This window comes from Leuresthes tenuis, unplaced genomic scaffold, assembly GCF_036924035.1.
Source record: "Leuresthes tenuis unplaced genomic scaffold, fLeuTen1.0.hap1 SCAF_10, whole genome shotgun sequence".
Taxonomy (NCBI): Eukaryota; Metazoa; Chordata; class Actinopteri; order Atheriniformes; family Atherinopsidae; genus Leuresthes; species Leuresthes tenuis.
In genome coordinates this window covers 11416865-11438732 of record NW_027325364.1, presented here as the reverse complement: position 1 = coordinate 11438732, position 21868 = coordinate 11416865, and the positions used below count along the sequence as shown (strand labels likewise).

General features: G+C 42.5%; 1 protein-coding gene across 3 annotated transcripts in view; it reads left to right on the top strand.

Annotated features, from left to right (window-relative positions):
- The window catches only part of LOC140316225 (poliovirus receptor homolog), an 86523-nt gene that overhangs the window by 19603 nt on the left and 45052 nt on the right, over positions 1-21868 (top strand). For all 3 annotated transcript variants that reach the window (XM_072393969.1, XM_072393968.1, XM_072393967.1), the window contains exons 2-6: positions 10852-10961; positions 11804-12053; positions 15040-15333; positions 15488-15605; positions 16145-16293. In XM_072393969.1, coding sequence (XP_072250070.1) covers positions 10852-10961; positions 11804-12053; positions 15040-15333; positions 15488-15605; positions 16145-16293 — 921 coding nt within the window. The remainder of the gene's footprint in view (positions 1-10851; positions 10962-11803; positions 12054-15039; positions 15334-15487; positions 15606-16144; positions 16294-21868) is intronic.

Here is a 21868-nt window from a genome sequence, read left to right as displayed (position 1 = left end):
TGGTGTTTTTTGAAAATGCAGGTGGACTAATCATGTGTTCAAACCTTAAACATTTGAGCAATTCGTAATGAATCCTAACTTTTGACCTGGAGTTGGCAATACTTTTGCTGGTGTTATTTATTTTTGCATTTCGGAACAAAACTTATTTATGCTCATAATCGCTCCCTGCAGACTTCTCCTCTGTGCTCCTACTCAAACTTCATATCCGTAATGTAATGATGTCACATGATGGACACAGTGTTATGTGTTCTGATGGACACAGTCATCGGTTTATCATAATATCGCTGCTCTCCTCCTTGTTTGTTTGCTTTTCGATGCCCGACCTTCTGTTTTCCATATGGCTGGCATTGATTTGGCAACATGCTGTACGATCCTCCTGACAGACTAATAACGGTCTCCTGCGTTACAGGACTGTATTTTAATCCTTCAGTGTGAGGCATACATTAGGTTGGTGTCTCACCCTCTCAGTTATGAATGAGCTGTGTGCTGACAGCGTTGTTGACCAATGGGCTCTGGGGTTGCAGGCTGAGTGGCAGCTCTGACACTTTGGGAATAGCAGCTTGGAAATGGAACCCCCCCACCCCCCCATCAACACCTCCCAAGGTGAGGTAAAGGTGAACCTCGGCAACAAATAATCTGGAAACGCAGCTGTGTTTGGGTATTTGGAAGAGGCTGTTATGGAATTCCTCTCACTTCATCAGACGACTCTGTTTTTAATTTGAGGAAAGGATCACACCCTGCCTGAAATATCTTCTCTGACACTTTGGTAGACTCTCACATCCAAGTGTTGTTAGGGAGGCGAAAATAGGACGCATAATCGCATTATGTTAGCAGCTGACATATCCAGGGACGGATGTATACGCACTTGCATAAAATGATGGATGAAGAGATAGACACGTGCATGTACAGCCAGCTTTGGATATATTTGTGGAAGCACCTCGCATGTTGCTCCAGCTGTGCACTTTTGCCATTTTATGAACCCTTAATTCATGACTATATCTGAAGCTAGATGCTGCCAGACTCTGAATGTGGATGCGCGCACACACACACACACACACACACACAAACTTACAAAGTCATTCAAAGAGGGATGTCTGGAGGACTTTTTTGGGTGAACTTATTGCTTGACTTGATAAGAGGTGCACAGCTTCAGAATGCATAATGGGGAATAGATCAAGATATTTCTCAGAGACTGACCCTAAAGCTCTCTAAAAAAAATATTTTCCAAAGCCTCAGACTTACATTGTACGCTCACACGCTGGCTGCAGATCTGTCACTATGGTCACTCAGTTCTAAAACCCAATATTACATGCAGTGCTAAAATAACATGCCCACTACAATTACCATGAGGAGTGATGGCGTACAGGGCTGGGATGAAGAGATGAGACAGAAAAGAACCAGTAGAGTTAAATGAATAGTCAAGAAAGGGCAGAATGAGCCACAGCGATTAAAGGGATTCATTCCAAGAGGAAAAGACAGGACAGGGCTACGGTGCTTAGGGTGGAAAGTGATGCAGAGAGAAGTCGAGATAGGCGAAGGTAGAGAATGATGTGCAGGGCCTGAACAGACAAAGCAGAACCAGGAGCCGTAGGGGAGCTGTGTGCCTGTCAGCCATCCAACTTGTAAGTTATTCGGTAGGTTGATGCATTGGCACTAGTAAGGAGACAAAGAAGCAGTGTTTTTGTTTGGCACAGGAGTGCTGGCTCTTGGCTGTCCACAGTAAACTACTTGTTACTAGCAAGACTTTACTGACCCTAAGGGGACTTGGGGCCAGATGAAAACATGCAGTGCAATAAAACCTTATGGTTTTTGCTGTTTTTGTTTTTGGGTTTTATGCTTTATACAGTAGCTGTATCGCTTTATGTCCCAGAGTCTTTAAAATTCTTCTCTCTTTGAACGCCTCTCGCCTCCTTCATTTGCTCTCTTTCCTCCCTCCCTCTCTCATGGGTCAGGTACAGTGTAGATGTTGGTGTATATCAATAATGAAGAGACGAGAGTAGGAGGAGGTGGAGGACGAGGGAGAGCACACTTCTTTCCTTCTTACCCGGGAATGAATTATTCACTTAGTGGAGTACCTCCTCACTATGTGTGTGTTTGTGCCTCTTTTTAATGTGGTTTTGCTTTACGTAGCAGTTATATGTGTGAAAATGTGTTTTGTCTCACTGTGAGACACCCCCCCCCCCCCCCATTTGACAGCACTGCAAGTCACTTTAATCCCCCGTGCTTGGTTTTCACATAGGTTGGCACATACTAAATAATTCAATGTCTAGCGAATGTTGTTTTTTGTAGGGTCCATCCTCCTGTTGCAAGGTGCAATATGCTGCAGTAATACAAAATAATCTCCTATTATACTGGATGGATTTATTCTGTTCTTCTGATTTTAGTTCAGCTACATGATCCCCATTTCAGTCCTGTTTGACCAGCAGCTAGTCTGACCTGAAATATGGTGAAGATGGGGAATGAGGCAGGAAGGCCCACAGAGGGCTGTATGCATGAGCTGTTATGAGTGTAATTTCATATCAAAATCCATACAGTTGAATAGTTTGGAGGATCCATTGTGAATTCTTCATCTTTGCTAGTTTCATCTCATTCTCAACTCGTGCATAGAGTATGGCCTTGGTTTCAAGGCAATGAAAAAGTTGTGGTTTAGTAGTAGATGCAGGCAGTTTTGAGCTGAAATTAAAAAGGCTTTTTAAAAAAAAAAAAAAGGTAAAATTACATCCTTTTTTTTTTCTAAAGAGTTTTTAAACTTGCCTGCAGGGTCTTTTTTCATTAGGTTGACACACTTAATTGAAGTGGCAAATGGTTATTTTTGCAAATGATCTTCGCTCCAGTCCTAGGGCATGTTTGTTAAAAACAGGCGACTAAATAGGAATGTGCATCGGTATACAGCTGCATGTGTGTGTGCACACACTCACAGAGCTCTCCTCCAGCTGTTCATTTCTCCATGGCACTTTGAAGCCTGTTTATGTCTCCCAGTGTCCCTCCCCCTGAACCCCTCTTTCTCCTTCACTCCCCTTCTGTTCCATTTCATGTGTTTCTGCCTCACTTTCTCATTTCTGCCTTATTCCTTGTCTTTCTTTGTTCAGTCGGTTATCAAATGTTTCATCATGTCACTGTGAACAAAGTGAAACATAGCACTCCCTCCTTTTTGCTTCACCTTTTTCCCCCTGCTCCTGTTGCATCACAGAGGTAGGTTTCACCTCCCGTCTCATGCATGCAACCTTGCTGTAACACCAAACCCCCGTTTTTTTTGTTTTTTTCTTTTCTTCTTCCCCTCTTTTTCAATGGGACATCTTTGAGGTGTGCCTGTTTTGCCAAACGGAGCTGCTTTCGACTCCCTTGCTTCCCGGAAAAGCAAACGGCACGTATACATTATGATGGGATGTCATTGGAGACGTCCATAATGCACAGTGGCCACTTCTAAAAGTAGGCTTCCCATGTGTTATTGATTGGCCCGTTCTGGCAAGCCCTATAGAAAGGTCGAAGAGAAGATGAGACACATCTCAAGTCTTAATTTCCTAGTTTTATTCTTGGGTTGTCAAACCGTCTCGCCTGTCAAAGCTGAACTCTCCTCCCTGCATGTCAAACTATGCACATCTAAATGTGTGTGTTTGCACACGCACATTAATAGTCCATTTGTGTGTGTGTGTGTAGTTTCAAAGGAGCACATCTGATGGCAGAGAGCAGATTCAGGTTGATTGTCTTTCAGACTTGAACTTCTATCAAAACAAGCCAGCAGCAGTCTGGCCATGTCACACAGCCAGTCGAGTGTCTTTTTGTTGTAAAAACGACAATAGGAACGTCACTCAAAAAACCAGTTGAGTGCAGCCACATTGGAAGGTCATGTCCATGAAAATGTCTGATCTCGCCCACGTCAACTGAGTTGACATTATTTTACAGGTTCTCCTTGAGTCTTAAGCACAGTCGGACTTGGAGCTAAATGAACAGCCAGCTCCTGGATTACAGTAACAAAACCTGAAATAATTCACCATGCCAACTGATTATGGGGACGTGTGTTGATAATTACTGGAGAAGGTCCAAACTGCATTTTAGTACTGGGGACAGAAATGGAAAGGTTTTATTATGAGTGAACTGTTTTTGGTTTTGATAATAAATGCTGTTAAAATTGAATAACAAAATAATTAATAGAAAAATAACTTGATAGAATATGAAAGAAAAACATTTATCATTGCTATTTATTTACTTTGTCTCTGGGTTTTCAGTTTTATTTGCTATTTTAATTGGAATATATTTATCTTTTTTTTTTTTTTTTAGATTTGTTATTCCTGTATCTATTTCTGGGTTATTTTTCCTTTACAGTGTATTGATGTTTTTATTCTGTCAAAATGATCTTTCATTTATTTTATTTAGTCTATAGATGTATTAACTTCTGTAATTTCCTCTGTGCGCCCCCCCCCCCCATTTATTTCCATCTTTTCATTTTACATTTCTCTGTCTCTGCTTTTACATTCCCGTATGCATTCCTCCTTCATTATGCAAAGTAGGGGGAGGTCTCTCAGATCACAGTTAATTGAACTTGAATGAATAATATGGGTTTTAAATTATAAAAACAAAAGTAATCAAAATGAAGCACTTATTGCTCTCTGTTACTTTGATGCACTCGTGTCCCATTTAGTTTGGCACTGCCACCCCTTTTTAAAGAGAAGCTGTATAACTTTTTAACCTGGGCCATATGCAGCCATATTTTCCAGTTTAATGTACAGTGGCTTGCAAAAGTACTCATCCCCGGAGGCATCTTTCATATTTTGCTGCCTCCAACCTTGAATTAGAGTGAATATTTTTTTCACATTCAATTTATGCAACTTTCCAACGACCGTGAACATGAAAAATATTTGTTATTGTGAAGCAAAACATTAACACCAAAAATGAAAACATAAGCATGCATAACTGTTCGCCCTCGCCAGAGGTCAGTACTGTAAGAGACCTGCGGCTGTAATTGCTGCCAAAGATGGATCTACAGAGTGTGTCTGTGTGAGTCTGGCACATCTAAGCGTTGGGAATGTGTCCCAGACCAAAGTGCTCCAACTCCTTCAAGTTGGATGGGTTCCCATGTTTAAGTCATGCCACAGATTCTCAGTTGTATTTTTAATTTATTTATACTTAATTGTAAGGTTGGACATTGACTCGGGGATTGCAGCACTTCTGAAACATTTCCCCAATAAGGACTCGAGCAGTATGCTGAGCTTCATTGTTCTGCTGCAAGGTGAACGCATGTCTGTCTCGAATTTCTGGAAGAATTTAGAACTACCCTCCATTCTCTCAGTTCTGACCAGTTTCCACAACCGTGCTTCACCGTGGGGATGTTGTTCTTGGGGTGATTAGAAGTGTTGGGTTTGCTCCTGACTTAGCATGACGATAAAGTTTTGATTATTGTCTCATCTCACCAGAGGACCTTTTCCCATTGGTTTGGGGAGTCTCTCACCTGCCTTTTAGTGAACCTTTCTTTAAGCAATGGCTTTTTATTTGGCCACTCTTCCATAAAGCCCAGCTTTGTGGAGTCTACGACTTTGAAAAGGTCCCACGGACAGAGACACTAATCTCCACTGTGGAGCGTTCCAGCTCCTTCAGGGTTACTTCTGGTCCTTTTGTTGCCTCTCTGATTAACGCCCTCCTTGCCCAGTCTGAGGTTTGGTGGATGTCCCTCTCTTGGCAGGTTTGTTGTGGTGCTATAGTCTTTTCGAGCAGCCAATGGGGTGAGTACATCTGAATCCAAGGGAGTGAATACAAACTACTGCAAGCTACTGTACTTGTAAAGCACATTTAGAAATGGGTTTGGCAAACCATAAATCACAATAAAGCATTTACTATGTGTTCAAGAAGTGAGTTCAAGATCAATTTAAGATTTAAGAATAGAAAGATTAAGTCAGTGTGAATGCCACTGAGAAGAAGTGAGTCTTAATGAGTTTGTATGTGAAAAGCTGAGCTGTTCAAAAATGAGAAACAGCCACCAGGCAGTAACCAGTTCACCTGGTTGGTCAACGTCAGGGTTCTGACTGACCAGGGAATAAGGTAGATAAGTTGAGGCTATCGCGTTTAAAATCTTTAAAAACAACAGAATCATAGAGCAGTGCAGGGAGACCAGTACTTATTCCTGCTCCGATAGTGTTGTACAGCGACGAAGACGAGAGCTAAAAAAGCATGTGAGGTAAGACTTTATCGAAGTGAAAAGTTTTAACTGAAAAAAAATAAAAAATAGTTCTAACAAGAGAGGTCTTTTTAAAAAATTTTTTACATGGGATCATCTGTCGTTGAACAAAGGGCAGAGAATGCCAACAGGGTCAAGGGTCTTATTTTCATAGAGGCTGAGAAAATCTCAAATCAGATTGTTTTGGATTGAATTGACAATGTGAAGCAGTCCAGCTTTTTCTCAGCTGCACAGAACCAAAACGACAACAGAAAAAAAAAAAAAGTGTGACCGCCTCAAAACAATTTAAGCTGCACGGCACAAAACGACAACCACAGTAATAATCATGCAGTTCAATCTGTGTCTTTGTGCCAGTGTCTCAGACACACAAAATTGCACACTGGGAACTTTTCAAAGCTCCCTGTTTGGCAGGTCTTTCATTCCAAAACCACTTGTATCTAAGGCCAGTGCAAAAGCAGTCAGTGCTGAGAGTAGAACCCAGACTCTTCAACAATGAAATTACAAAAATCTTCTTTCTTTTTTTTTTAACACTCAGGCTGTAGTTTAGTGGAAGTTCTGCTGGTTAATGTTAAACATTGTGATGAATATGTTAAGTGTGGACATGGTGCAAAACTCAACGATTCATGAGCAACTTGTAAAGTGTGCTGGAAATCATTGTAACTCCTCTGTAAGGAAGAGATTGTCCTGCTTGTGCTGCACTCCATACCGCCTGTATCAAAGCCATTATTCTTCAGGAGAGGAGAGGGTGAGCACCACAATAACAACAAAAAGTGATGGAAATGGAGAAATTCACACGGACCCGAAAAAAAAAATGAAAGCCCAGAATGTTTACTGAGACAGCTGTGTGCTGGAGAGGCCCATGGAAAACACACCCACATTCTTTCTGTCGCGCACTGTCCCATGCACAGACCAACACACACACACACACACAATGGGCGGGTTGGAAGCAATCTGGAAGAACATGGGAGTGGGGAAGCTTCATTGTAGCCCACCTGACAGCATATAGCTGGTGGCTTGATGAAATGGCCGAGGCACTGAGCTCTGAAGGCCATTAGATATTTTAGTTGACGGACTGAGCTCGCTGTCCCCCTGACGTTGTGCTTTTCTCCAGCATAGAGGGGATCAGGCAGAGGACATGAATGCCATTAGGCGTCAGAGTCAGCCAGGCAGGCAGCGAGACAGGCGGACACAGACTGATAAGCGTATGTTGGTTTTATAAGCCACGGCTGGCTCAAATGGGCTGCAGAGAAAATGAGGATTTGGAGTATTTTTTCCTTTTTTTTGACTCTCTCTTTCACTTCCTCTGGCTCATTCACAGTGTTTCACAGTGTTTTTCTATTTTTCTCTCTATTCGCATGCACTGTTTTTCACAAGGTCAGGTGTGGAGTCTACCCTGCCCCTGCCTCTCCTCGCTCTGTTTCTCTCCACCGGCACCATCCATTTTTAGTTACCCCCTCGCATCTTCTTCCACTCTCCTCTTTCTTTCTCTCTTTCACATCTTTTGTCCCTCAACTGCTTCCTATTAACCTTGGCTTACGCCGTCCCCTCCTCCTCTCAACACTTTCATTCTCTATTCCTGGCGCCGCATTCTTTTCACACCCTCTCATCCACACTTTCTTTGCACTTCATCCCTCTCCTCGGCTCTCCTCCTCCATCACGTTGGCATTCCCAGGCTGTCTGATCATTTCTTTCCTCCATCCCTCCAGCACGATTCATTTTCCTCTTCACAGATGAATGGTGGGAAATATGGAAATGTCAGCGTGACCAGGCAGGAGATCAGAGAGGACTATGTTAATATGGCAGGGCTGTCACAGCACTATCAGCATAATGTGTGTGTGTGCAAACTCATGCACATCATGTGGGTGTTGAAGACATAATGTTAGGTGACAGTACTTAGGTTGGTGACATTCGACCACTTGAGGATGTTGAAGTGTAGTTTCTGCTTGTGTGCATTAGTTCTGTTGTTTTTTTTCCTATGTCACCTGCAGGCAGCAGAGCTACTCTAAAGTAGAGCAGTGGTGACACAAGGCTAGTATTCTCACTCTTCTCCCCTCCAACGCTCTTTTTGTCTCCCTTCGCTGCTCTCACTTTTACCCTTGAACTGTCTTTTATTCAACAGTCCCTTTAGTTTCTGTCTGTGTCTGTCCTCTGTTTAGTACGACCAGTCCTCTAAATATTTATACTGACAATTGCTTTTTCAAATGCAGCCTTGCCTCGATATTTCTGAAAGTCTTTTGTGTTTGTAGTCATGCACACACTGATGTCTACGGCTCTAATGACACTTTGAGTCTTCAGGGTTGGGATTTTGGGGGTATTGTGAAGGATGATGCAGTTTGTTTTGTATATAATATTCATTTCCCCTGGGGGTTGTCTGGAGACTCATGAGGCCAGACTGTCTCTCGTCTGAGCTCTGACAGGAGCTGACCTGTGTTGACTTGCCTCTTATTGCCTGCGAATGACAGACAACAGACCCCTGCCTCAGTTCTTCCCCCACATGTTTACACGCACAGTTGAGTTGAACTCTGGTTACATCTCAACTTGGGCAGATAATTGGTGTTCTCTCCTTTGTCTCGGTTTAGATGCATGGGTAGGGAACCCTTTTACTGACTGAAATATGTCGGATTGTGGACTGTTAAAAACGTTAAGGACATTCTACCGCTTCTATCTTTCTATTCTAGATATTGTAGTTTTAAGTGTAGCCAAATTCACTTGAGACTTGTTTAAGGACCTTGACAGGTGATTTTGACAGATGATACAGCACTTATTAACTCAGGATTTTATTAGAGCAGAGCGCCAGTCTGGAAATGCCTTAAACAACCAAGAGTTGATATGTAGCCTTAATGGTTTGATTTTCAATCACGATTTCTGATGCTTTCAGCCATCAGGACTAAAGAAACAGAATAATATATGCACGAGAGACGCTTAATAGGTAATTCTGTTGCATTAAAGTACACTTGCGCTTTACTGTTCCAAAAAGCTGAATGCTTTCCCCTTTCTTGGCTTTACTGAATGGCAACTGTGCAGCATGAGCGGAGCGCCTGTGCCAGTTTGAGTCTCGCTGAGTGCAGTGTTGTTTAAAGACACGGCAGGAGTAGTTGGAATAGTTGGACTCCCAGCCACATTATCTGGGTGTGTTGATCCGGATTTGAGAAGTTTGGAATTTCATAAGATTTCATGAGGTAACGAATCTTTAGCGTCACATTGTGCAACAACGCCGAACATGTCAAGCCGACTCCATTCATTTGCCACAATCAAGACTTGTAATCAAGGGGTTTCAGTAACCTTTGATTCCATTTTCTTGTTTTCAGCTCCATCATTTTGTAACCAGAGCACAGCTCCCATTCCCAAAGCTAATCTGTAGTTAGTCAGGCCAGTTCAGGTAGATTGACAGCGGGTTGTAGCTTGATCCTCACTAAATGTTGTAGACATTTGAAAGATTACAGGCCAGAAGCGCCACACGAAAGTCCTCATGACATGTTTGTATGTCCGTGTGTACTGAACATAAGTGCTGGGTTTTGACTAGCTCGGATGTACTTGTGTGTGTACAAAGAGGGAAAAAAATGTTGCGCTTTCTAGCCCAATAAGGCTCAGTGCTGCTCCCACGGGCTGCTTAGTGGTTGTCCAGAGTTTCCTCTGTGGCTGCAAGGGGGTTGTTTTGTGGTTGTAAATTGGGCTGGCCCTTTGAGAGCTGATGTTATTCTAGGAAAGTCTGGTTTTCTTCCACTTTCCCACTCGGTCTTTCACTCATTCCTCCCTCTTCTCTTCTTCCCTATTGATATCTTAGATCTCCCCAGAGAAGAGAAGGTGTGGTGTTTATTGCTCGTCAAAAAAAGAAAGAGAGCTCTGGCTTTTCATCTGGTTTCCTGGCTTATGGGTGTCGTGTGTGGGTTCACCTGTGTGTGCATGCGTGTTCCCCAGCCCTCCAGTTAAAATTTGTCTCAACACAACAGCTTTGGCTCAGCACAAACTGGGGGAACTAGTTTAGCAAGTAATTGCTTCTCTTTAGGGGAAAGTGTGTTTCACTGGGGCTGGAGCTTTTCAGTAAACACACTGTGAGCACACATGCATTCCGCCCCGGCTGCAGACATTTTGAGGTTATGAATCTGCAGGTAATCCATTCTTACTTAGAACAGGTGCCATCTTGCTGACATCCACTAATGTGTGCTTATTCATACAAGTAATTGCGTTTTCACAGAAACCCGGATTACTCACGGCAGCAGACTGTCGTCGTAAAGCTCCCTTGCGCTCTCACACACCCACTGACACAACACACCAAATAAAGCATGTTTATTTTGACTCTGTTGTTACACAGGAATGTGTCAGCACAGCAAATGGCAAGCTATAGTAAAGCATAACCCATCCTCGTGATTTATGACCTATGTGCAAAAGAGAACTGTTTTTCCTCTTTTTTTTTTTCGTCAGCACATATCTCTCGTCTTTTTTTTTTTTTTGCCTCTTCATCCACACAGGCACACTCGTGGAGAGATACCAGACTTCTGGCCTACTTGCCTGGTTTCCTCAATACTGTACTCTGTTGTACCAGACACTTCCATACTGTCCTCATTTATCATCAGGAGGCTTTTTACCAACATGGTTCCTGTGCTCACTTTCCCTGCTTTCCTCTTCCAGCGAGTGAAATGACAGTTGCTCATGTTTTTCTTTCTCTTCTTTGTTTCATTCAGGAACATCGGGTCAGCGGGTGAAGGTAAAGCCAGAAGTGGCATCATATCCTGGCCAGACGGTCAACCTGCAATGTGCCTTCTCGGATCCGACTGGGATACAGCTCACAATGGTCAGACACACACTGCCAAGATGCAACTGTCTATTCTTTTTTTTCAGTCGGCATTCGGTTGTCTCTGTTCACAAAGACATTTATATTACCTCTAAACTGAGTTTGTGGTGTGAAATTCTCATAAAAATGTCTCTAATCCTGAAATTGCAGATCACTGTGCTGACTTTACACAAAACAATTTGGTGCAATTGTTAAGGATTAAAATTCTTCTCAGCGAAGGCGAGCAGGTGTCTGCCAGGCACAGTTTTGCTCCTTTTCCAAAAAATGAAGTATTTAATCAACTTGACTTAATTTTGAAGGTGTTTAAATTTAGTCTTGCACATGCATGAGAGCACTTCCCTGCAATTAGAAGACCTTTAATTCAGGTCCATGTGCCTTATTTATTTAACAAATTAAACCTTAATCCAACAACTCGTAGCCCACAGAAATAATCTCAAGGCTGGCAAAAGGTTTTTTTTTTTTATCACTTTTAAGCTTAATGTTTTATTACTCAGACAAACAATACTAAGCTCAGTATTGCTTAAGGGGATTGGAAATGGTAATGGATGCACTTCTTAGTTGCATTTCAATGAGGTGAAAGTGCACAACTCCAACAAACAAGTTGTTTCCACTATGAACAGCTGAGATTGTACTGCCCCTGGATGCTTGGATCCATATTCATACCTGCTCCACTAACTTCATTGGGATGCTGCGTGCGTCGTCTCACAGGGTTTACATTGAAATATGGATGCCTTAAAATGCTCCTCGGTGTTGTTTATCAATGCCATGATAAATGAGGCCCGTTGTTGTTCTCTGTAACCACACGCCTCCTGACCTCTGACCCCATGCGTGCTGCATCACAGGTCACGTGGATCTACGAGTCAAAGGATGGAGAAAGGATCAACATTGCTGTGTTTCATCCAAACTATGACCCAAACTACCCCGACTCGCTGATGAAGGGCAGAGTCAGCTTTATGCCCAATCCTCCCAACCTGTCCAGCCCTTCCATCCAGATCAGCGACGTTAAGATGTCAGATGAGGGGAAGTACGTCTGTGAATATGCAACCTACCCCGATGGCAACGAGCAGGGCATCATTCAACTGGTCATGCTGGGTAGGTCACTCACACACACACACTTGTGTTTTATAAAGATGAATGTTAAATTTACAGTACAGCTGCAGTTGCTTTGAAGCACACAGTGTGCTTTAATGAGCATGAAAATTATGTTAGATTTTTGCTTTATAACATCCCTTTTCAATCAAGGCTGTTCTAGTGCCTAATCTCAAACTAGTTCTCGAACTAGAACTGCCTGCATCAGTTGCCTCACACTGGCAGCATTTATATGGACAGCAGTATTCTGATAGTAATCTGGTTCTGATCTTAGTGTGAATAAAACTCCATCTAAACAGCATTTCTTGATTACCTCAACTGAAATAAATTTATATTCAGAGTAATCAATAATGTGAACAATCTATGTTGAGTTTGCCAATCTTTTGTAGACATGTATACACCTATTGGCAGTATTATGTCCTACCAGTTTTCTGACATCTTGTGACGCATACTGTTCCTTTACCACCCTAACCTGGGCTCCAGAATTTCCAGGTGTGCGTATTATGAGCCACTTTTAGCTATTTTTTTAAAAGAATTTTATTCTATTGTCACCAGTTCTGTTTTTTTTTGGGGGGTGGGGCGTGGTTATCATTCAGATTGCTTGTTTCTGCCACAAGATCTGGCAACATCAGTTCACTGCAGAACTGGAAGGCTGCGGTGGGAAAAAAAGATACTCTTTTGGGGCAAAGGAGAAACCTGAGTGGTCTGACGTTTCCAGAAACATGGATTATGATAATTAAAACTTTTGATTGGCCGCAAACATTACATTTGTGTAATTGAACGTGATGTGGACATGACTAATTATCATACAGCTTATCTGCAGCTCTTGTAAATTTCGTAATCTGAGTTTTGTCTGAGCTCCCAAAAAAGTACCAAGTTCAGGTTAAAAAATGGTCAAAGTTACTCGCTTCCAACCAGCTGAGCGCCTTCAGAAGATCTTGACATGTATGTTGAGCAGAAAATAGATAAGAGTTTAATCTAACACATGCTGTGAAAGAGCAAGCTTATTCCAATAAAACACAGAGGGATTGTTTCAGTCTCAAGCCTTCAGGTTTACTTTGAAAACATCATGAGCAGCAGGTGTGGTTGTCAGATTTTAAAGCAAAAACAAAAGCTTGAATCTGGAATGCTGCCTCCGTTCTTTTATGGTCTTATCTTAATCTCATAGATGTTAGACAGTGCTGTGTGCCATAGTTATCAACACATCAAATGAGGGGATGTCTTTTGGAGGAATTCTTAGTTTGTTTTTTTTTTTTATGATGGTGATTTTTTTTTTTTTTTGTCATCCTAACTACAGTGGCCTATTAACAATTATTGTGCTTCATGTATAGATGGAATCTTTGTTTAAACATTTGGCAGACCTTTTTTTATCCAAAGCGCCTTACAAATGAGGATATGACATTACTGCTAACATCAAAGCTAACAATAAGCAGCATAGAAGGAAAACCACAAGTCAGGCTGTGTCAGAGGTGATGGTGTAGAACTGGAGTGCAGACATAGAGGGAAGTACAGAAAGAGAGTGCAGTAGAGGGTGTAAATAAGTACAGGGCATGTAGTCTTATAGGAATACTTACAGTCACTCAATATCAAACCTAAGAAATAGAAAATTACGATTTAAGCTTTGCAGCTCTGTTATTACAAGTGTTGTGCCCCACACTGAGTTGTGGTTTTACTTTTCTGCTGCATCAGTTTCTTAACACGCACTCTTGGGTTCAAACCCACTGCAAACTCAGACTACGGCATTTTAAATGAAGCAAAGGTGTAGCATGAAGTAATGCTAAGCCATGAAATGATTATTTTCATGAAAAGAAAAAAGTCAAAATGCATATTTACACGAAGATATTCGATCTCAGGGGAAGGAGCTTGATTTAATTTTTAATTTTTTTCAAAACCAAAAAGAAACTTTTTGAGACTATTCTGTACTTAATGATTATCACTTTCCAAACCCTAGGTGGTTCTTTGTCAGCTGCAGAGGAGTCGAGCACAGAACTGTCTGCTGAAAGATCTGTAGCTGGAGCTTTTCCAGACTTTCAAACACCGCTGACAGATTGACCAGTAACAACATTTATAATGAGAGACGGCGGCCAACGGTCTTTATCAATTAAATAAGCTAGTCTAGCCAAAAACCTCATTCAGTGTTCAGTGATGTTAATCTTTCCCACAGTTTCCACAGATGCACTGAATATGTGCCAAGATGAACTGAAGCGGTGCTATGATATATTTTCCTTAATTTTGTTAACCATCTGGTTGGAATTGGAAAATGCATGTTTACCTCGCAGACAATATGTATTGTTACTGAATATCTTCTTCTACTTCTGTTTTATTTAACCCTTAATTTGTTCTTTTGTCAAAGGTAGAATTCAGGATAAAAGCATTTACAGCTTGGACTAATTACCATTTTAAGTGGCATCATCAGGCCATCTCTGTTCCTCTTAATGTAAGGAACCATTGGTCTAACCTTGGCCCTGCACCAGTGTCTCTGCTCCTCTCATCTCTCTCCATCTTATCAATCCCCCATGCCTTCCCCTCAGGCAGTGTATTGATCTGGCTGCTTGTCATGCCTGCTGTCAGGTCCTGTCGTTCCTGCTCTCCTCTGATCGCACACTAGTATCAGAGTGGGCAAATGAGGAGTGCGATAGAGTAGATGGGGTTGAAGAATCACAGAGCTCATGTTGTGATTTACAAATTGTTTATGGAAACGTACTGGGTCGATCAGGGAGTTTTTATCATTGGTATTATGGCGGGAGGGGGAAGGGAGTGGCGGGATGAGGAAGAGAGAAGGAAGATTTTGGATTTTGTTTTGCACTGGTACTTGTAATTGTTTGTCCGAGAGGGCTCTGAAGAGGGAGAAGAGAGAGGATGTTTGCTTTTGCCATTATATTTTTCATGAGATATCTTATTTTTATTTGTTCTGTGTCTACGTCCTTAAAATTTCTGTCTCCCCCTGTCTCCATCCTCCACCTCATTATTTTATCCATTTTACCGACAGCTAAGCCTAAGAACTCAGCCTCAATCGTAACAGTGGAGGCCAGCAGTAAACCGACCGTGGTGGCTCGCTGTGAATCCGCAGAGGGTCGCCCCGCTGCCAAGATCTCCTGGGTGACCACAGCCAATGGCAATGCAACAACAACGTCTAAGGATGGGATCGACAACACTGTGACGGTGGGCAGCGAATACAGTATGGTCCCCACACCTGCAGACAATGGAAAAGACATCAGCTGCTTGGTGGAGCACAGGACCCAGGAAAAACTAGAGAGCTTCAAGTTGAAGCTAGCTGTTCTGTGTAAGATGCCACACACACACTACCGTGTTATCATAATTTTCTTTGATTTCCACACACAAATGTGACAGGTTTTGTCCATTTCAAATCTTTGAGTTATTAATTGAACTCTTCTTCTTCATCCATGTCATTGCTGACCTGATCTGTCCTTCCCTAGATGCCCCTGTGGTGAAAATATTGGGTTATGACAATAATTGGTACATGGGTCGTACAAATTTGGTGCTCACCTGTCAGGCTGATGCTAACCCCGTTCCACTCTCCGTCAACTGGAAAACGTGAGTATCGGCATGCTATGGAATCTTTGTCTTGTCTCCAGTTCCATCGAGCTTTTATTTTTCTCCCATTTTTCCTTCCTGCCCTTCAGTCTCAGGTCCACAATCCTCGCGTAGCTGTAATGCTGTAATCAGCGCTTTTATTATTGCCCTCACAAAACTGGGATCTGATTATGTAAATAGACATATAATTTCTCACAATGAAATGACAAGATTTGACTGTTCCATAGTGAGAAAAGCTGTGTTACTCCGTCTCTTAAAAGTGGGAGAGATTTTATGGCTGGATCTTTCAGTTTTGATTATTTCTCATGTCCCCATTGCATTTTCCAGCACCACACAATAATGGGTTGCTTTTTGAGGCGGGTGGTAAACAAACTGGTTTTGTGCTGCCGATCAAGATTAATGGAATTTGATGACACTGCACTGCAGCACATTTCCATCATTGTTCATCTTATTTTGTACAAAACTGTCCTATTTTTCTTAAAACTTCTCTTTGGCCCGCTTACTTTTCTTCTAATGATGATCTTCTAATGTCACTACAGCATGTCAGGAGAGTTGCCAGACACAGTGCAGATCAAAGGCAATGAGCTGAAGGTGCTAAAGGTGGATGAGGCCGTCAACACCACTTTTGTCTGTGAGGTCAAGAATCGCTTGGGAATCAGAAGGGATCAGGTCACAGTCGTAATCAGAGGTGAGTTGGCTAACACAAGCAAGCGCACACCTTTAGCCTATAAATACACTAGTAAGAAAATGTCCCTTCAGATGTATGAGAGACTGATTTTAAATTCTTTAATATGTGCATTTTGTCATAAAGGTGCCATGAGAAGTGCCTTTTTGATGCACTTCTCTGTCATATGAGTTGGCATCACAAATCCACTAATTTGCTGCTCTCGATAGCTTAAAGCCAATACTTGATGTAATTTACCCAAGTTGCAAGTGTCCAAACATGCTGATAAATTATACATGGTAAATGCATCAATAAAGCAGTGACAATTTCAGGAATTCAATGAAATGCACACTTAGGATTCATTCATCATGTAAAGTTTCCTCAGGCTTATGTGAGATATGGTGAACTGGAACCAACTGCTCTTTCATCACACACATTTCTTGGTGTTCACTGCTCTTATGGTTTCCCCAGGGATACAGTTTGCAGCGACTCACATGCCACACAAACATATTCTCTATGCTGAGGACAATCGTGGGTGTGTAGCACAGGTGTAGAGGGTCAAGCTGCTCTGTCCTGGGTGTGTGTTAATATTTGAGTGAATCAGTTTGTGTGTGTGTGTGTGTGTGTGTAAGTGCGTGCTTTTGAGTGGGTTTGAATTCTCTGCTTTAACTTTATATCCCTTTTTTCTTTCTTTTTTTTTTTGCTTCCTGCTAAGAGTGAATTCCACTTCTCCATTTCTCTTTGCATGCTGTTTATAAAATGTATTGTCAAACGTTTGTGTGCTTCGGCAGTGCCCTCGGCCCATGTTGTCCACGGTCTGTTTTAGAGATGTTAGATTCCTATTCTTTTCATTCTTCAAGAAGAGAGTTGTTCTCTATCCTAACATCATGATCACAGAAAATACTGAGTAGCTTTTCAGCAACACTTGACCATCAGTAATGACAGGAGAGACTTAAGTGAAGCACATGGGCAGTATTTTTTTAAGAGGCAGAATCTTTGAAACAAGGCTCCAATGATTGAAAGTAATTCATTCGATCGCGATGTAACTGTTGACTTTGAAACTAAGTGGTTTGTAATGTATCTGGTGAAGCTGATACGAGACTTTAACTCATATGTGTTGTGCCTGTGAAATACCTGTTAGTAGTCAGGTGTGTGCTTTCATTTGCTGGATAGTTCAGAATGGTGCCAGTTTGATTGAAGAGCAGACCATACTGTCCCAACCCCCTCCGTTCCTCAAGAGTTTGGCTGTACCTTTCAGCAGGGTTCTTGCCTGCATTTCACCTCATACAAAATGCATCTCCTTCCCCTCTTCTGTCGCATGCTAGCACTTAACCTGAAGATATTTTCTGCTGACATCGGGGTAAAGCTTGTCCATAATGGGGTGGGGAGAGATTATATTTCTGTGTTAGCTACATCTTAAGAACCACCCATCCTTTGCATGCCCTCATTTTTAGTTTTTCTTGTCCTCTTGCTCATTCTCCCCTCTTTGTACTTTTTTCTTTATTTCTCTCCCATCCCTGCCATCTTTCTTAGAATCCCTTGGCTCCTTATGGTGCCACAGCATGCGTCACCACTCCTCTGGGGCCACTCTGTTCTTTTGCACACAGTTGTAGTAACTGGCCTCTGTAGCACAAGGGATGTCACAATCTCCTGCTGTGTTTTACAAGCAACAAGCAAGAAAGATTCAAAGATCCAGCGAGTCGGGGGAGCAAGATGGAGACTGCTGCTTTTAGACTACAAAGCAAGGGAGTGTGCACCGGGATAAATCAGTGCCAGCATGCAATCTTTAGTCAGAGAGGGTAAAGGCAAGAGGGATGGAGGGACGCTGACAGCATTTAAAACTCCCATGAGAATCTTGTGCCACTGAATCCTATCTCCACAACCATTGGCCTCCACTATCTCTCAGCATAGCGTGTGTTTCTGTCACTCTCCAAGCCTCTCAGAGCGGATCAGTCACCCTTTGCTGCTTCAGCTCCTCACTGCTGCTCTTCTCACTCACCCATCCATTCCTCTCCTGCTCTGTCTTTCATCCTACATTTCCACTCCTCCCCTTAGTTTCCTCACCCCATCATCTCCCTCCTCCATCTCGTCTTGTGCTCTCGCTACCGACCACTCCAGTCTTACTCATTTGTAGTTGAAGGAGGAGGATAAGATGTGAGCTAAATCTGCCAGCAGTTAAGAGGTGACTAAGGCAACCAGCAACTGTCAGAGTGAAAGGGTTTTGTGGAAAGCAGAGGTGGAAAGAAGTGTCCAATGAAAAAAGATATGTTTAGTTGAGAGAAATGAAGGAGAGAATGATGGTCAAAACAGAGTAGGAAAGATGTGCTGTGACTCCAGATGGGGGTGTGATTCAGACCTGCAGAGGCTAATGCGAATGTTTGTAGACAAACGGGGCTAAGAGGGGCCGACAGGCGTGAAATGGTCAACACCTGCTACACTGCAGGTCCCCCTCTCTTTTTTACCCCATAGCTGCATGACACACAAACATGAATCCACTCACTGGTGTGTGTTTGCTTACTCGTGTCTTCTGCCCTCAGTCGTGCCCTGCACAGGGGGCACAGAGAGGGATGGATGTCCTCTCTTCTCCTTGCCTCTCCTCCCTCTCGTCTTCGATCCTGATGCTTAGTCACACACAAACATACCCTCCTCTCGTCTTTCTTTCGATTTATCTCTGCCTCGCCATCTCTTTGGCTGCAGTTTGCTCTTTTCATTGCATCTTTCATCCTCTCAGTTAGCATATGCTCTCTCCTCATCCTACTTATCTTTCTCAGGTTGTCTTTCAGCCTCTACAAGTCTGATGCTGAGCTCCCTGCTCGAAGAAGCTCCTGCCCCCAGCATTCTCTCACCCTCTCTCATGCCCATGATATCTCCCTCTCTTTTCAAGCTTAACTCTTAAATAGCTGAAGCTCTTCCTTAATCACAGCTTAGTAGCCTCCATCCCTCCGTTCTGGACTCCTCTCAAGAGGGGGTTCTTGTGAGGCTAACCCAGATTCCTTCCATTTCTTTCTCTTTTTTTTGTCTTTTTTCCTCTCATTGGTTCTAAAAGGGACAGCTCAGCTGAACCTAAAAAAAAAAAGTTAAATGCCCTGGATTGAATCCCCATGTGGTCTGAGCGGCTCCTCAGTTCAACTGAAAAGAGATCTCCTTTCAATTCGGTGCATTCTCGCCCATTTTCAGACTCATCTGAGGAGACAGTTCAAGGGCAAGGGGCTTGGCTGTTTTCCTCCGTTGGGTTAGGGCGTGTGCGCGCGCGTGGCTCCCTGCATCTGCCTGTGTCTGTCAGTGTGTGTCTCTAGCCATGCGAAAACGGCCAGAGAACAGGTCTGATGGAGCCAAGTCTCCCCCCAGCCTGCAACTGGCCCCCTTCCCACCCCTCATTAGCACACATACACACATTTTTGCAACAAACACACACACAAATCTGTTCAATAATTTAACTTGCTGATATAGAATATTACGAAGCTATGCTCTAGGTGCAGCCCAAGCCACCATCAGATCACTAATAACCATAATCGTGTGGGAGTGTGTATGGGACTGTGACCATGCATGTTTTCGAGAAGCTGCAGTTAACTTTACTTCCGCTCCATTGTTCACATTACTTGTGGTCATTTGGAGTGCATAGTCATTTTAGACGTGTCTTCTCAGAAGCATACAGTATTTTGGCTTCAACAGTATGCTATATGTAGTTGGGGGAGGGGGAGGAGTTACTTACTCTCGTAGTGCATGTATGTTTTTTTCTTTTTTTCCCCCTCCAGTTAGCCACACAGCGTGCATATTGCAGTCTTTCTGTTGGCTCATCCAGCAGCACGTGTTTATAGGATGTCCCCTCTTCACCCACTTAAATGAATTCCACTGGTGCTTTGTTAGGATGTGTCCAGTCTGAAATGGGTCTGTGCTGGGATCCTGAAGGGGTTTTTGGGGCCTTTATATCTCTCTTTAAAATCTTTCAAGTGCTGTCTCCAGAAGGTTAGAATAAAACATGAATTGTTATCCACCGAAGGATTTACCAGCACAGACTTTGAAAGCGACACAGTGACTTGAGTAACACATTAAAAATAATTGGATGAGTAGTACTAAGGGAGAATTTGCATTTAGAATTTTAGTGTAATTTCCTTTGATGTTAGGGAAAATGTGGCCTCATCTGGCCCAGAGTTTGCTCAGAGATTGCCATGTTGCATGTGGTGGAGTGCCACAGAGCCTGAGGCGATAATGCATTTCTTGTGTTCCTGTTACAAGTGGACACAGAGTCCTTGCTCTAGCTTTCATGTGTGTGAAAGGACTGTTTAGCACACCATACGAGGCGAGAGAGCCAGAGTGCTGTGGGAGAAAACCAACGAAAGGAGGAGAAAATGTATCCATCATTATTAATTCTTTCCCTGGGCATATGTTGCATGTGAAGCGCAGAGAGAAGTACCATAAGACAGAAGTACAAATCTAAATTGGAGCAATGATGGGGAAAATGGATTGTAGGAGACAGAGAGCATGCAAGAGACAGCTGGTGAAGTGGAGGCAGAGATGGAGGAAAGGGAAGTGGAAGACAGAAGAGGCAGACATATAGAGGGAGAAAAGAGCAGAGCACAGGTGCAGACAGCAGTGCGCTTCCATTTTCTCACTTGACAAGAATCAGTGTTACAAGAATAATTCTGTCAGCTCTCTGTATACTTAACAAGAAGGGCAGGCTTCGGTAGGATTTCAAATGAGAATGACAATAAGAATAGGGCTGATTTGCCACTTTCAAATTTAGGCAGGGATTTCAGCAGCAACGTCTTGTGGTTAATCCTCTGCAACGGCTGGTGAAAGTGCAGACAGGAGAGGAGAGCAGAGCTAAAGCAACTGAGAGGTTGTTTAGTGTATCTGAGGGTTCCTAATCACTCTCGTCTCAGGACTAGAATTAAAAATGTATTTTCTCACAAAGACTTTATTTATTTTCAAACCCGAAGGGAGCTGAAACACTTTAGAATGGCAGATAAAACCCGACTTTGCTCCATAACATGATGTTTCTATAACATTGTGCTTTGTTGAACGTAATATAAAAGCATATTAAGTACAACAGAAAATAAAATCTCATAAAATACTTAACCTTTGAATCCTTTAAAAGTGGGAATAATGTACATGAAAATAAAATAAAAAATCAATTTTCCTTTCTAAGAGTAAGCTTACTCTTTAAATCTCCAAAGATGTCATGTTGCCGTAGAAACGGCTTATAGAATAAAATCTAAGCGGTCTTTCTAATGTATTCATCCTTTCTATTTAAGAAAACTCACTTGATATTTTGTCTACACATTGCCTTCCAACATAACCGGAGCCATTTGGAGGGCGTTTTGCTTCAAAGTGCTTCACAGTACAGTGACTGCAAACAACATTAATTCTGGCAGTGGTACTGCCAAACTCCCAGCCCACTGAGTTATAGATGATGACCACATGGGGAAAAGAGTCGCAGGTTCTGTTTATGGGGAGTTGTCAGAGTCCCCAAAAGCACTTAGAGCCTGCATGTCATGACCTCAAAAGAGCCCAAGCAAAGCAGTCATGCTGCTCTTGCATTTCTTTTTTTAAATGGTTTTACTTGAAGCATCTTTACAAAGCTGTCTCAAAATGTCTA